Source organism: Pseudorca crassidens, chromosome 5 (assembly GCF_039906515.1).
Source record: "Pseudorca crassidens isolate mPseCra1 chromosome 5, mPseCra1.hap1, whole genome shotgun sequence".
In the NCBI taxonomy this organism is placed as follows: Eukaryota; Metazoa; Chordata; class Mammalia; order Artiodactyla; family Delphinidae; genus Pseudorca; species Pseudorca crassidens.
Window position 1 is genome coordinate 94,418,613 of NC_090300.1, and position 15,104 is coordinate 94,433,716.

Genomic DNA, 15,104 nt, shown 5'->3' on the forward strand with positions numbered 1-15,104 from the left:
TGCACGTCTGGAGCCTGTGCTCCGCAACAGGAGAGGCCACAGCAGTGAGAGGCCCGCGTACTGCAAAAAAAAAAAAAAAAAAAACAAAAAAACAACTGGTTCTGACAAAATTTTCCTATATTTATTAATTCTACTTGTCCAGGGAGTATGAAGCACTAAGCATTTGAGTGGGATGCACACTGTATTTACGATTCTCAAATGCTTAATTCTAGGTTAACGTGCAGGCTCTGAGCTCCAGGGCCTAGATTCATGTGGGTAGAACCGTCAGAAGTCCAGGGAGCAAAGATGATTAAAGAAGCACAGATGGATCTGCTTGAAATTCTAAGTGAACTCCTTCTATTGTGGGCAAGTATGTGACTTTGTATCATATTGATATGGAGACCCCAGGCGGACACGTTTAAAATTGAGGCCATGGGGCTTCCCCAGTGGCGCAGTGGTTGAGAGTCCTCCTGCCGATTCAGGGGACACGGGTTCGTGCCCCGGTCCGGGAGGATCCCACATGCCACAGAGTGGCTGGGCCCATGAGCCATGGCCGCTGAGCCTGTGCGTCCAGAGCCTGTGCTCCGCAACGGGAGAGGCCACAACAGTGAGAGGCCTGCGTACAGCAAAAAAAAAAAAAAAAAAAAAAATGAGGCCATGAATGAGAACAAATGCAAGAGTCCTGCTTTTTAGCTATCTTCCCTAAAACAGAGAAAGGGACTCTCTACATCTCTGGTCCACCAAACTTTAGTTCTGATCCAATAGTAGGGGCCAGTGCCCTAATTTTCCTGGTAAAGTGATAGAGTGACAGCACTAAACTGTAGGCTTGGCAGCGTCATTTTCTTAGTCTGTTCAGGCTGCCATAACAGAATACCAGAGACTGAATGGCTTACAAACTACAAATATTTCTCATGGTTCTGGAGGCTGGGAAGTCCAAGGTCATGGTGCTGGCGGATTTGGTATCTGGTGAGGGCCACTTCCCTGTAGACGGCCCTCTTCCCACTGTAACCTCCCATGGTAGAAAGAGAAGGAAGAAGCTCTCTGGGGTCTTTTTTGCATAAGGGCATTAATCCCAGTCACAAGGACTCAACCCTCATGACCTAATCACTTCCCAAAGGCCCCATCTCCTACTACCATCACCATGGGGGTTAGGATTTCAACCTATGAATTTTGTGGGCGGGGACACAAACTTCATATTGTGGCAGTTAGAGTAGCCTAAGCTTCCTCATTGAGATTGTTCCCAGAAACACAGTTTTAAAGTGTGATCTGGCTTTAGAAGGAGAGAATTAAAGGGGGTTGGATACCCTCCACAGAATGCCTACAGAGTACTTAGCACAGGCACCATCATTTCAGTTTTAAAAACATGGTACATGCTTGGTCTTTCTTATTTATTATAAATAAATTACTAATAACCGTTCAAGATAAGTAGATAGGGCAGCCAATAATAAATACTACCTTATGGGAGGGCGAAGGATCTCTTTTGAAGAAGAGACTGGTTGGTTATATTGAATATATTTGGATCCAAATATGAGAAATATGAGACATTTGCAGACTCCAGAAGTTTCCTATCGATGAGCAAGTAGTTGTCTCAGGGATAAGGCCTATATGGAGAGATCCAGTTAAGTGGTTTGAACTCTGGCCTCAGTTTGAGAAGTGTTATGGCCTCAGATTGGGGTCTTCTGTGCAGAACCTGCCCAGCAACCCCACGTAATGGATTTGTTTAGGGAAATACTTCACACGTGCGGCAATTGCACTCAGCTGCAGGAGGTCGAAGGGCCTCGGAAACAGATGTAATGCATTCGACTTTGTCATGATTATTTCCAACAAAGAATAAAATGAGTGAAGCAGAAATTGCTTCTGAGAGGCCAGAGATGAATAGGAAAATCGTCCTTGGCAGTGCAATGACTGTTTTCCATTCACAGGAGGAGAGCCTGAAATTCCTTCAACTGTCATAAACCAAAGGAAAAGGTTTTCTCATAGAACTGTGCATCAGGTCTGTGGAGCAAATCGGTGATGTGGCTAGTGTCTCCCTCATGGGGTCTTCTATAGAGGGCGCTGCCTTCGCTGGCAATGCAAGGCGAGCAAAAAATTAAGTGACCGAGCACACCCTTGCGGTGAATTACCGGTGTCTGCTTTCTCTGATGCAGACAATTGCCTCAATTCCCTGCCTCCCTTTGAAGCTAATGAAGAGTTGGCTAAGTCCTGCTTACGTCTGGAAAGCACTGGGTTTGGTTCTTGGTATGCGTTGCACTAATGAAAGTCACAGGAATCTCACAGAACACGCTGATATTCTGTTTTTCAGGTTCATGAAGAATGACCAGTCCTTGTTTATAAAGGACAGAGGCTGGAGAAGTACAAGGAGGTACTGTTTTATGGCCAGAAACTTAAGTTGCATTTGAAACATACACTTAATTTTTTTACTGAAGTATAGTTGATATACAACGTTATATTAGTTTCAGGTGTACAACACAGTGAGTCGACATTTGTAAATTATACTCCATTTAAAGTTATTATAAAATGTTGGTTATGTTCCTTGTGCTGTACATTGCATCCTTGTGCCTCATTTATTTTATACCTAGTAGTTTGTACCTCTTAATCCCCTTCCCCTCCCTCTACTCCTCCCGCTACTGGTGACCACTAGTTTGTTCTCTGTATCTATAAGTCTCTGTTTCGATATATCCACTCATTTGTGAGACAGACATTTTAAAAAACATGTTTATGCTGTGTCAAAAGTAGTTTAAACAAGGTGATCAGAAAATGAAATAATAAAAGGGAATATTGTTGCTTCCAAGTGTAGTGGGGATTTTTTTGATTTTTTTTTTAACTTTCCTCAGAGGCAAGTAAACATTTCCCATGAAAAATTAAATAGATGCAAGAATCTTTTAAATTCTGATGTTAAAAAAATACTTTGTCCATATTGCTTCTTAATGAGTAATATTCACAGAAGACATGAGCTATGTTATGGTCCACGGGGACTAAGGCATATTGGTAAATGTTTATTACTGAACTCTGCTGGCCTTATTTCTACATCCATGAGTCTATATTTTTAGCCACTAATGGTGGGAGACAACAGGCTTTTCTTAGCATTCTATAGTGATTTACATATAGTCATAGTTGGTCATTTTGCACTTGTAGGTAAAACCCTCCTGCTGGACAACCATGTAGGCTACATACTTGTGCAATACTGAAACAACACCCACTCAAGATGTTCAGATCAGTGATAGCTGGTATGCTGTCTTTGTATTGTACCAGTTTGGCTAAGCTGGAGGTACGTTTCCTGTGTGGTTCTGGATTAAAGTTGGTCACAAGAGAAATATGCACCAGATTTGAGGAAGAAGTGAAGGAACAGCTGGGTTCTTTCTGTGCTCATAAGGTCATTGTATGGCCCCAGGCACAGAGATAGCTGGCAACTATTACTCCAGGCTAAAAAGGTGAGCTAGCTGGGACGGGCCACAGCTCTGTGGACCCGCAGCTCTCTCAGCTCCTGTCAGAATCCTCGCCCGGCAGGTATGCAGCTCCATGGCAATGGGCGCCAGCTTATCATCTTACAGGTCACTCACAGTGTTGACTTTGGAGGCCCTGAGAGACTGCATGGGGTCCAGTTTGTTCTTATAAATTCCAGTCCATCCTCAGTCCGTGTCCAGCTGTCCTTCCTGACCGCTGGCACAACTGACCGACAGCGACCTCAGGCCCAGCACCAGATGCAGAGGGGACAGCCTGGTGCAGACTTCTTCACCAGTGCCCACAGTTCTATAATGTTGAATCTCTATAATAAATCCTTATTCTGTCGTTCTCAGCAGTCTGCCTCTCTGATCCAACCTGCTTCACACAGGTGGCTCTAAGATTAATTCAGGGACTGAGCGGCGTTGAAGGACACAGAGTCCTTCTTGTCCACCATCCTCAATGTGTTGGCTTTGGTCTTTAAATTTATCACCCTCATCACCGTAAGCAGACTAGAGCAATTCTGAGCACTTTCTCCTCACCAAGTGTCTTATGTGCTTTTTTCTAAAGTTTTTCTTTAAGCGTCCTTAATACTTTACCGTTTGTGATGAACACTGGTCACAACATTGTAGCAAATACCTGAAGTCAACAGAGCTATGTGCAAAGTAGGAGATTGTGAAAGAAGTCCAGCTGATAAAGAAAATTGGATCAGGTAGTATTTTTTGTTGTTAACATCTTTATTGGGGTATGATTGCTTTACAATCGTGTGTTAGTTTCTGCTTTATAACAAAGTGAATCAGTTATACATATGTTCCCATATCTCTTCCCTCTTGCATCTCCCTCCCTCCCACCCTCCCTATCCCACCCCTCCAGGCGGTCACAAAGCCCCGAGCTGATCTCCCTGTGCTGTGCGGCTGCTTCCCACTAGCTATCTATTTTATATTTGGTAGTGTATATATGTCCATGCCTCTCTCTCGATCAGATAGTATTAATACACAATTGAGGATTGGTTTTCTCCTGTAAGCTATACGGTTAAAAACTTGAATAAGTTAACAAAAGTCTTGGTTTGGCTTTCTTTCTTTTATATTGATGATGAAATTGAGAACAGATCATCTAGTCAGCTGAATTATCCATTCTCTCCTTGCATAAAATTTATGAAAATCTAAATTTATTAGAAATCTGATTAACAATATGACAACTGAGCCAAAAGAGTAAATCAAATTATCTTCATAACTAGGGTCACTCGGCTATGCAAACCCTGGTGTTGAAGGGTACAACCCAACCCCAGAGATGTCAATTCTTGAGTTGATAGGGCCCTTTGCACCCTGGGTAGTCTTAGAGATACTGACATTCTTACTCTTTGGGGCTCCTAAGACTCACCATACTAAATCTAGTTGATTTAACTGATATTAACCATTCATATAAAACTAGAGTACAATACTTTAGCAAATCCATTGCCTGTTTTCTAGGCTCTGGTTTTTCACCTTTTCACTATAGTGACTTCTGCTTCTACCACTCACCCATCATTAGTTAATCAGATTTTGAATCATCTCTTAGTGATTCACTTCTTCTGAGTTCTTGGAGGAAACCTCACTGTAGCCTCCTGGGCTGATTGCAGCAGGAATGTAAATGAATGGGATAGTTCTTTTCCAAGCTGAACTGGAACCCTTGGCATCCAGGCATTTATAATCTTGATGCATGTAGGGGGGGTCAATGAATGATTCTTAGGGCGTGAGAAAGAAGGTAATTATTCTCTTTCCACTATCACAAGTCTTTGCAATGGCAGAATTGTTGGGTCATGACAAGCCATTGCTGGAATCGCAGTGAAGAAAGGGGAGGTGAGATCACTGGATATTAAGGATGTTTGTGCTGTGTTGTCAATTCCTGTCTTCACTTCCTTTACTGAATGAATATTCTGAAAGAGCCTAGAACCAAGAAAAATGGACTCAAAATCACCGTTGTTCATGTCAGAATAACCATTTTTATCTTAAGTATTTAAATGCTGGTAGTGTTTTGTTTTGTTTTTTGGAAGGAGGGAGCTTTAAGCTACTGTTTGCATCTGTAATCCAAGATCCATGAGACAGTTATAAAATAAGTAGTTATGAAGTCTGGGTCTTATCAGTTAATTTTAATTTTCCTGCTAGATGTTCCTGAGATTTTAACAAGTAGAAAAACAAGTTTACCCCACTCTTTACTGTTATTTATTCTGATTAATGGAACTCATAAATAATAAAAGGTGTGCAGCAAAAAGGAAGTATGCAATCACGCTATAATTCGTAAGTGAATTATAAGTTCTGAAGGAACCTAGAAGTGGCTGGAAAAGTGTAGAAGGTCAGCAGTCTGAGTCCGGGCAGAAATTATAGTCTGCTTTTCTCTTCTTTATCTGTCTGTATTGCCTTCCACTCCTATGCAATCCCATGTTTCCATCAGAATAATAAGTATATTGGTACATAGTGCCATTTGAAATCATCTTTACAAATAACAGTTGGAGATGATAAGAGCACACACTTATTTAAGCAAGTAGAGCATGTTTAATTACAGTGGGAAAAGCCTAAGTGTATTTTTTTCCCCGTTCTATTATCCTGCAATCCCTCCTGCCTTTTTTTCTGTGTAAAAGTCCTGCATGATGATGTGTGAATCAGTCAAAACTTCAATTACCTTTTACAGAAGCATCCTTATACTATAAATAGTTTGATAAAGGAAATGCCTTACCACGTTTTCTTCTACAGTACCGTCATGGCTAGATCTCTGATCAGTAGATGGATGCCCCGCTACAAGAAAAAACAGAACTTAAAAAAACATGGCTTTGCAAACACCCAAATTCTCCCTTATTCCCTCCTCAGTATAATTATATTATTAGAAGCACGTTAGTTACTCCCCTCTTCAAATCTTTTTTCCAACAAACAGCATTAAAAATGAATTTAATGTACAAATACCTCATCAGAAACAGACAGCAGTAAATTCTTATGGCTGTTTCAGCGTCCTCCAAAGCAGGGATAAAGGCAATTCAACCAGGCCAGCAATTCCTGGCTCTTTAAGATTGTTGGCCTGATTCCTACCAGATATAAACAATGGAAAATAGCCAAGGTGGTGATGGATAGGAAAAAGAGACATAATGTCATTTCTCAAGGAAGGCCTTCCTTCTGGGTCTTGCTAAAATCTAGGATAATTTATACTAAGGGCATTTTAAAACAGAGTAATAGAAAAGGGACTTTAAAAAGAAAACATACATATGAAACAACAGCCTGGGAACTGGAGGTTTTGTGACTTTTAGTTTAACAGCTTGAAATATATTTTCAGCCCACCTAACTACAGAACTGTGGAACTTCTTTTTATTTTAAGTGGTCAATACCCTAACATGGTTTTTTCTGATATCTCCTGACTGCTCCTCCAGAATCAGGATCCATCCTGCTCTCTGCCACGGGAAGCTGACCTGGATGGGTTCTACCTGCAGGGCTTCTCTGCCCTCTGGTTTCCAGTTGGGGTGGAGATCAAAGGGAGGGAAGGGCAAAATCAGGTACTTATTCTAGCTCCTTCCCTATAGTCTATCTGTGTCCTCTGAGTGAAGGTCGCCCTCACAACACAGCTTGTTCCATGACTCTCCTTGCAGGTTTTGGGCACTGCTCTTTCTTCTTGTCCCTTCAAGTTCAGGTTTTCTAGCAAAGTTCTGGGGGAATGCACTATCTTCTGTGCTCCCCTTTGTCCAGTTTTGAGTGTGCCAGGTACTTTGTGTTGGACTTGTGCACACTTCCAATATAGAAACTAAACCATCCTTCTTGAGCAGTATGTAGTGGCCCCTCTCCTATAATTGGAACCTATCTAATCACAAGTATCATCATATTAGGGTTTACATGTGGGGGACAAACTAGACTACCTGCAACCTCCCATCTTTTTCTACTTCTGGCAGCTAAGAGGAGCAACAAGTAAGGGGACTGACCTATTAGTATAAACAATCACAGGGCTACAACTGGTGAAATTCTCACTCACTATCACCCTTAAAATCCTACCTTCAATAATGGTGTCTGCTATATCAAATAACCCTAACTTCAGCGGGGGCAATAGGCAAATATCAATCAAAATAAGGGACATGGGATCTATTTAAACCTCCCAGGACACTCAGAGCTTTCTCGGAGAGATTATGAAAGGAGGGAGAGCTTCTTGGGCCCTAGATCTACCTCTGCCACTGGTTAGCTGGGTCATCTTAGGTGGTGCTTATAAGAGTCTGTTTCACATACCTACTTAGAATTTGTGTTAACTTTCTGGATTCTAGTTTTCTGATCTGTAAAATGTGGAAATAAGTAAATTCAAGCTTTTCATAGATCTAATTCTGTTGATAAAAGCAAAGTCTTTTTAGAAGTCCTGTGACCATGGAATCTTAATGTATCATGTTAAATTACTACAAGTAATTAAACTGCTATAAGTAACACAGTTTTCTAGCAGAAAACTTAGAAAAAAGTTTTTTTAAAAACTTAACAAGGATTAAAATAAAATAGCCAATCAAGGACAATGCTGTTTTGAGCAGTAGCAACTGTAGGCGAAACTCAAAGAAAGCGAAAACAGAGCCCAGGGACTTAAGGAAGTCCAGACATAATAGAAGTACCTGGGCAGATGTGTGGTGGAGAGATGTGTAGTACCTCTCTACAAAGGCAAAGAACGTTTTGGCTTCTTTTCAGCTATTTTTCAATGCAAGATAATTCAGATCATCCTGTGTATTATTTTACTGCCATATCTAAATTTTCTCTTTAGTAGAAAAAAGAGAAATAAAACAACTTAAATAACACGTGACTTTCAATTCATTTAATCAATTTCCTGTTATTATTAAAATATTCAATGGGGCTTCCCTGGTGGCGCAGCGGTTGGGGGTCCGCCTGCCAATGCAGGGGACGTGGGTTCGTGCCCCAGTCCGGGAGGATCCCACATGCCGCGGAGCGGCTGGGCCCGTGGGCCTTGGCCGCTGAGCCTGCACGTCCGGAGCCTGTGCTCCGCGGCGGGAGGGCCACAACAGTGAGAGGCCCGCATGCCGCCAAAAAAAAAAAAAAAAAAAAAAAAAAAAAATTCAATGAAAAACTGGCAGTGTGATTCAATGGATGTGCTTGTATATAGCTTGCTGTGTCTCTGACCATTTAACTCAGGATAATTTCCTAGAAGTAAATAGTTAGGTGGAAATGTGGGCACCTTTTAAAGAATTTTTGAAAAAGTTTAAAAACAGCTCTGCAGAAAATTCAGATCTATTTACATGCCTAGCAGCAGTGTAGGTGTGCAGCTGCAGGTGTATGTTTGATACACCTCTACCTGAACACCCAGGCACAAGACCAAATCCTCCATGAGATATTACCTGTGTAGGAAGACATGTATCTTGATTTAACAGCTAGAGTTAACAAAATTGCCACCATGACTGCCACCATTACCATGACTGCCACCAATGTTGAAATTATTCCGACAACTGTTCCTTGACTTGCTTCAACAAAAAGTCTATAAGCTGGAAGAAAAGTTACCAGAAAATAAAAGAAAATGTATAGATGGTGAGTAGAGTATATTTACTAATTTTATAACTAGCTATTTCTGCATTCTGGATGGGAGACAGATTTCATATTAGTGAAAAAACTCTTGCTAGTGAAAAGACCCATTAAAGATATGAACAACAGCCCTGTCTGGACCAGAGTTGTTCATGAGCATAAATAATAACTCCCAACCTCAATGTGTCTATTGTGGGAAACCTGCCAAAGCTGTGATATTAACCAATTTGGGGCCTAGTGGGGATGAGAGTCAGGAGAGAAAAAGTCTGAAAACTTGAGAGACAATGAGTCTTCTATGTATTTTAAGTCTCTATTGTTTTTTACTGTAATAAGATAATCAACACACTTTTACAAAGGAATAATTATGACTACAAACTAGCCTCAGCCTAGTGTATTCCTTGGGGGATGAAGGGAGGTTGCAGTGTACCCTTGGCTTGGACAAGGCAGGATCCTAGAGGAATAGAGATGAGCAGTGCAGAGGGGATGAGAAGAGTTGAGTAGGAGCCATGATCTTGAGTAAAAGGTGACAGGTGACCACCAGGATAACCGATAGTGCTTGGAGCTCCTCAGGAATAACTGGAGGAGCCAGAACTCTTTTCAGCATCTTGGTTGGAACTAGCATTGGTATAATTAGTATTAAAGGAAGTGGGGAACTCAGAAGCCAGAAACTTGGAGACCTTGAGTAACCAAAGTCAGAATCAGCTAATCTTATAATCCATGTTCTACCAAAGAGTAAGGAGCAAGCATTAGAGAACAGAGGTCAAATTCAGGGGGGAAGATAATTATGGCTTTTCTTTAAAATGAACAGCTCTATATAATGGATGTCAGTTTTTATGAATATACTTTTACTTAATGTTTTACAACCAATAAAACATTAATCTCTCCACACATTTGTCATCCTGAAATTCTATACCCACGTAGAGAAGGAGTAATTAAGTAGAAATGTTGACTTCCTAAAGTGTTTTCATAGGCATATTTTTCCTCCTGAAGAAAATTCTGCAATGTATAGCTTCTTACTTTATCCATGACCCTCAGTTCCCCCATCTGTAAAGGGATTTGTCCAAGATCACATATTGATTCAGCAGCAAAATTTAGCAAGAATTATTTAATTTCATTCAATTCAGTGCAACCTTTCTAGAGAAGATCCAGACTCTAGGAATCATAAGCCCCACTATCTGGGCCTCCTTTTCAAATACTGCAGTATTTCCTGGGCAAGGCAGCAAGCAGAAAATTGCAGTTCAGTACAGAACAGCAAGTTTCCTTGAAAGAGTGTTTCTCCTGTTCCCTGCCCCGATGGGGTAGTTCCTGCTATAGACCTCTTTCTGGGGGGAAGTATGGGCAAACCCTCTTGCAGTCTCAACTGACCAGTATTTTACTTCAGAATGAGAGGTTCTGAAAAGCTTTTCTTTGACAGAGGTGGAATGGTCATGATGCTTCACTTTGTGTAAACTGAAAATTAGACCTCTAATTAGAAAGATGGGCCAGATGTGGTCTTCAGACTGTTTCTTCCTGATTATTTTTCTAAACTCCAAAATGAATCCAACATTTAAGAAAATAGAATTAAAGCTTAACTGTATTTTATGTAAAAGTGACAGTCCTATTTTGGGGAAAAATGGGAGCTTCATCTGCATCTCAGTTTTCAGTACCCTCAAAGTAGCAACTCTACAAAGGGAGTGTTATCACTCAGTGTCTTGAAGTTTCTATCTATTTGAAGTTGTCCTTGACCCAAGGACAACCCTGTATTCTTATCTCCAAAACGCACTACATAGAATCTCCAAACCTTCAAATCTGTTATTTCTCCTAATTTTCATAACTATAATGATAAAAATATTTCTAAAACATATGTTCCACTGACTTATATTTTAATAAAGAATAGAAAGAGGAGTGCCGTGATCTCCCATGATGTCAAGTTGATCACTTAAGGGTAAGGGTGATCAGCCCACCTTGAAAGTCAACTTCATGAGTACACAGTCTATGACTCTATGGATACTGGACTAGAAATATTTTAATTAATGAGTTTTACCAGTTAGCTACCAATAGAGGTAAGAAAAAAATGAGCCGAATCAGGCATACACGTAATGTTTCAAATGCTCTTTGGTAACTGTTTTCACCAGATTCACAGACCATGCTTCCCCAGCATCCAGCAGAGTCCAAATTCTAACTTCCTCCTGTACCTACACAGCTTCAACTCCCCAAACCCAGACCCTGAGGCACAGTGGTAACAGGAACTGAAGATGCTCAGCCCACAGAGTAACAAAACATATAGGTTCCCTCTTCATTTCTGAAGCCCTGAAACCCTAAAAAGGAAATCTTCTGGGAGTAATTTCTTTTTTTTCAATGCAAGACTTGCCTGTGGTTGAAGGAAGGAGATTGTCTTGACTGGAAGTATCCCTGTAAACAGTATTTTCAGAAATTCTATTCAAAGGTATTCTTGAAATGGCAACCTAATTTTCCTGTTTGATGTTCACAATCTCTACTGCTGTACCCGAAACCCATTATGCAACCCTACTTGTAACTTACCTACATACAGTGTTTGGATGGTGAGTAAAGTATATTTGCTTGAAGAAATGTTGCACAGGTATTCTCCACTGTCTGAAAGACGAAGATCCTTCAAAGTCAAAGAGAAGTCATGCAGGCTTATCAGAATTTTGTTCCGTGAAAGTAGGGGTTCATTGATAATTGTTTCTTGTGAGGAGTTCAGAAAGTGAGCCAGGACCAAAGAATTCCCACTGTCCACCCTGGACCAAGTGACCCTGAAATCTTCATTTGGTAGGAAAAAACTGTTTTCAGGTTTACACGAGAGTGAAACGTTTTCCCTTTCATTTTTACGAAGGCCATCTAAAAACACAATAGAAAAGTAAAGATTAATGAAAACAAAATTTTCAAATGAATTTTCTAAGTTACACCTAGAAATATCTTTGAAAATACCTTTTGGAAAGCAATGAAATATTTGTACTGTGGAGTTTATTAAAAGCTTTACTACTACTATTTCAAAGTCTCCCACCAAGGTTAAGCTTAGGCTTCAGGAGACCTAAGCCTGGGCCAGCTAGGGAGGTGACACACCTGGTTTTTAACTCCTACAGCCTGGCGGTGATCACTCAAGAATGTTGCTATGGTTATCAGCCTTTTAAACTCAGTGATCTTCCTCTGCTGACCCTGAGTGCTGGAGTTACGTCCTTGTCACTATCTACACCGTGGCAGTCTCTGCTAATTTCATGGTCTCAACCACTTCTTAATCTCTCTTTCAAGACAGAGTCTCTTTTCTTGCACGTACGAAGTATATTTCTAACTGTGCAGGTAATTCCTCACTGGACCGAGTTCTTAGAACAGGGACTCTGCTGGGTATTCTTAGCTTGTCCCTCCAGAGCTAACTCCATCTTGTCCTTCCTATTCTCTAGTTCTGTCAGCTGGCCTCTATGGACTACCATGAATTGTTCTCCCTGGTTCTAGACATACCTACTTTGCAGTCCACCTGTGCGAGAGTGATGCCAAAGCAAGCCATCTAAAATGCCACTTCCAGTCGCTCCAATATTTCATATCCTTCTTTGGCTCCATACTACCTCCAGGGCTGGCTCAAGCTCTTCAGCAAGATGAAGCCATTTGATCTGGTTTTTGCCTTCTACTCTAGGCTTATCTTTTGATACTTCAGTTTAACCCTCAAACATTTATATTTCCACAAATTCAAGCAATATTTACTCCTCTGTGCTTTTGTGTCTAGTATGTTTTTTGCCTGGAATGCCTATGTTCTCCTGGAATTTCCTACTGCTCTTTTAAAATTCTGCCCTTATGCAACTTCCTTAAGCATATGTTCTGTAAAAACCTGACCCACACCCAACCATGGTGAACAGAATTACTCACTCTCTTTGTATGCTGCATTCCTGGTTTAGTTTTATTTTTACATGTTTGTACTAGATGCTGTGGATCCAGAAGTAAGAGTCCACAGCATCTAGTACACATCCGGTTCTTAAGTTCACAGTCTGAGAGTGGCAAAGCTTGGTACATAATAGATCCTCAAGAAGACAAAATAACGCTGAGCCTAAGGAACTGTTGGAACTCCAGGATACTCATTTCTGAATAAACATGAGAAATTATGATTTTCCTTAGAAAATATGTGCAATTTAATATTTTCAACCCTTTCCCATGTTTCCATTGCTGCCTGGCTGATGAACAGAGAACACTGGCTGCTCACACTATTGACATCATATAAAGGTAGTGAATAGTTCATATTTTTAGTGTCTTCTTGGTGAATATTTTGAGAATTTGAAACTCAGGGGTAGAGGCAGGGCCAAGATGGCAGAGTAGGAGGACCCTAAGCTCACCTCCTCCCACAGACACACTAAAACTACAACTACATATAGAACAACTCTCTCTGAGAATGACCTGAAGACCAGCAGAATGGCTCATCTATAACTAAGGATATAAAGAAAAAAATACACCAAGGTGAATAGGAGGGGAAGAGAAGTGATCTAGTCAGGACCCACACCCATGAGGGAGACCCTGCACTGCTCCAGCTCCACCCCTGTCAAGGCAGTAGTCCTCATATGCCCCAGGAAAAGCCCTGGCCTGTGCCAGACTCCAGCTCTAGCCCCCCTGGCTCCAGCCTGCACCTACCAAGGCTGCACCCCCAGCATGCCCCAGAAGAAGCCCTGGCCTGTGATTGGCTCAGCTCTAGTCCCCACCCCTCACCAAGGCAGCAGCCCCCAACACACCTCAGGAGAAGCCCCAGTCCATACCAGGCTCCAACTCTAGCCCACCCCACCCCCCAGCTCCAGCCCGTGCCAGTGATAGCCCTGGTGTGCCCCAGAAAAGGCCCCTCTCCATGCTTGCTTCATATCCAGCTCTCCCACCAAAGCCACTGGGCACATGGAGACTGCATAGGGAGACTCTCACAAAAGGACATACCTTCAAGATTGAGATAGGTAATTGTCTTGCCTAATTTTATAAACACAAACAGAGAGTTGAACAAATTGAAAAGACAGAGAAATATGTCCCAAATGAAAGAACTACCCTAATGAAATGGAGATAAGTAGTTTACCTGATAAAGAGTTCAAAGCAATGGTCATTAAAATGCTCACCAGGGGCTTCTCTGGTGGCGCAGTGGTTGAGAGTCCACCTGCCGATGCAGGGGATACGGGTTCGTGCCCCGGTCCGGGAAGATCCCACGTGCCACGGAGCGGCTGGGCTCGTGAGCCATGGCCGCTGGGCCTGTGCATCCGGAGCCTGTGCTCCGCAAAGGGAGAGGCAGCAACAGTGAGAGGCCTGAGTACGGCAAAAAAAAAAAAACAACAAAAAATGCTCACCAAACTCAATAAAAGAACAGAGGAACACAGTGAGAACTTCAACAAAGAATTAGAAAATATAAAAAAGAGCTGAAGAATACAATAACTGAAATGAAAATTGGAATCAAGAGCAGATTAGGTAATACAGAAGAATGTATAAGTGACCTGGAAGATAGAATAGTGGAAACCACCCAATCAGAACAACAAAAAAGAAAAAATACATTTTTAAAATGAGGATAGTTTAAGGGGACCTCTGGGACAACATCAAGCATACTAACATTCATATTATAGGTGTTCCAGAAGGAGAAGAGAAGGGGTAGAAAACATATTTGATGAAATAATGGCTAAAAATTCCCCTAATCTGAAGAAAGAAAAAGATATTCAGGTCCAGGAATCTCAAAGAGTCCCAAACAAGATGAACCCAAAGAGATCTACACCAACATATCATAATCGAAATGGCAAAAGTTAAAGACAAAAAAATTTTCAAGGCAGCAAGAGAAAAACAAAGAGTCACATAAAAGGGAACTCTTATAAGACCATCAGCTAATTTTTCAGCAGAAACTTTGCAGGCTAGAAGGGAGTGGTATGATATATTTAAAATTCCGAAAGGGGAAAAACCCTACAACCTAGGTTACTCTACCAAGGAAGGTTATCGTTCAGAATTGAAGAAGAAATAGTTTCCCAGATAAGCAAATGATCTTAAATGACACATTAGACTAAATGGACTTAATAGATAACTAGAAACCATTCCATACAAAAAAACATCAGAATATACATTCTTTTCAACTTCACATGGAACATTCTCCAGGATAGGTCACAATGCTAGGTTATAAAACAAGTCTCAATAAATTTAAGAAGACTGAAATCATATCAAGCATCTTTTCTCACT

At 41.2% G+C, this 15,104-nt stretch overlaps 2 protein-coding genes across 16 annotated transcripts in view; one reads left to right on the plus strand and one right to left on the minus strand.

The window, feature by feature from the left end:
* The window catches only part of MYH15 (myosin heavy chain 15), a 168,509-nt gene extending 165,747 nt beyond the window's left edge, over window positions 1-2,762 (plus strand). Inside the window, 2 exon segments of the mRNA XM_067737164.1 lie at window positions 213-349; window positions 1,902-2,762. The gene's annotated coding sequence lies outside the window, so the exon portion shown is untranslated.
* Window positions 2,763-4,292: 1,530 nt separating this feature from the next.
* Window positions 4,293-15,104, minus strand: part of HHLA2 (HHLA2 member of B7 family) — a 161,218-nt gene continuing 150,406 nt past the window's right edge. For all 15 annotated transcript variants that reach the window (XM_067738963.1, XM_067738965.1, XM_067738950.1 and 12 more), the window contains 4 exons: window positions 11,457-11,774; window positions 8,756-8,899; window positions 6,133-6,191; window positions 4,293-5,345 (listed from right to left, as the gene is read on the minus strand). In XM_067738963.1, coding sequence (XP_067595064.1) covers window positions 5,298-5,345; window positions 6,133-6,191; window positions 8,756-8,899; window positions 11,457-11,774 — 569 coding nt within the window. In that variant the 3' untranslated portion in view covers window positions 4,293-5,297. The remainder of the gene's footprint in view (window positions 5,346-6,132; window positions 6,192-8,755; window positions 8,900-11,456; window positions 11,775-15,104) is intronic.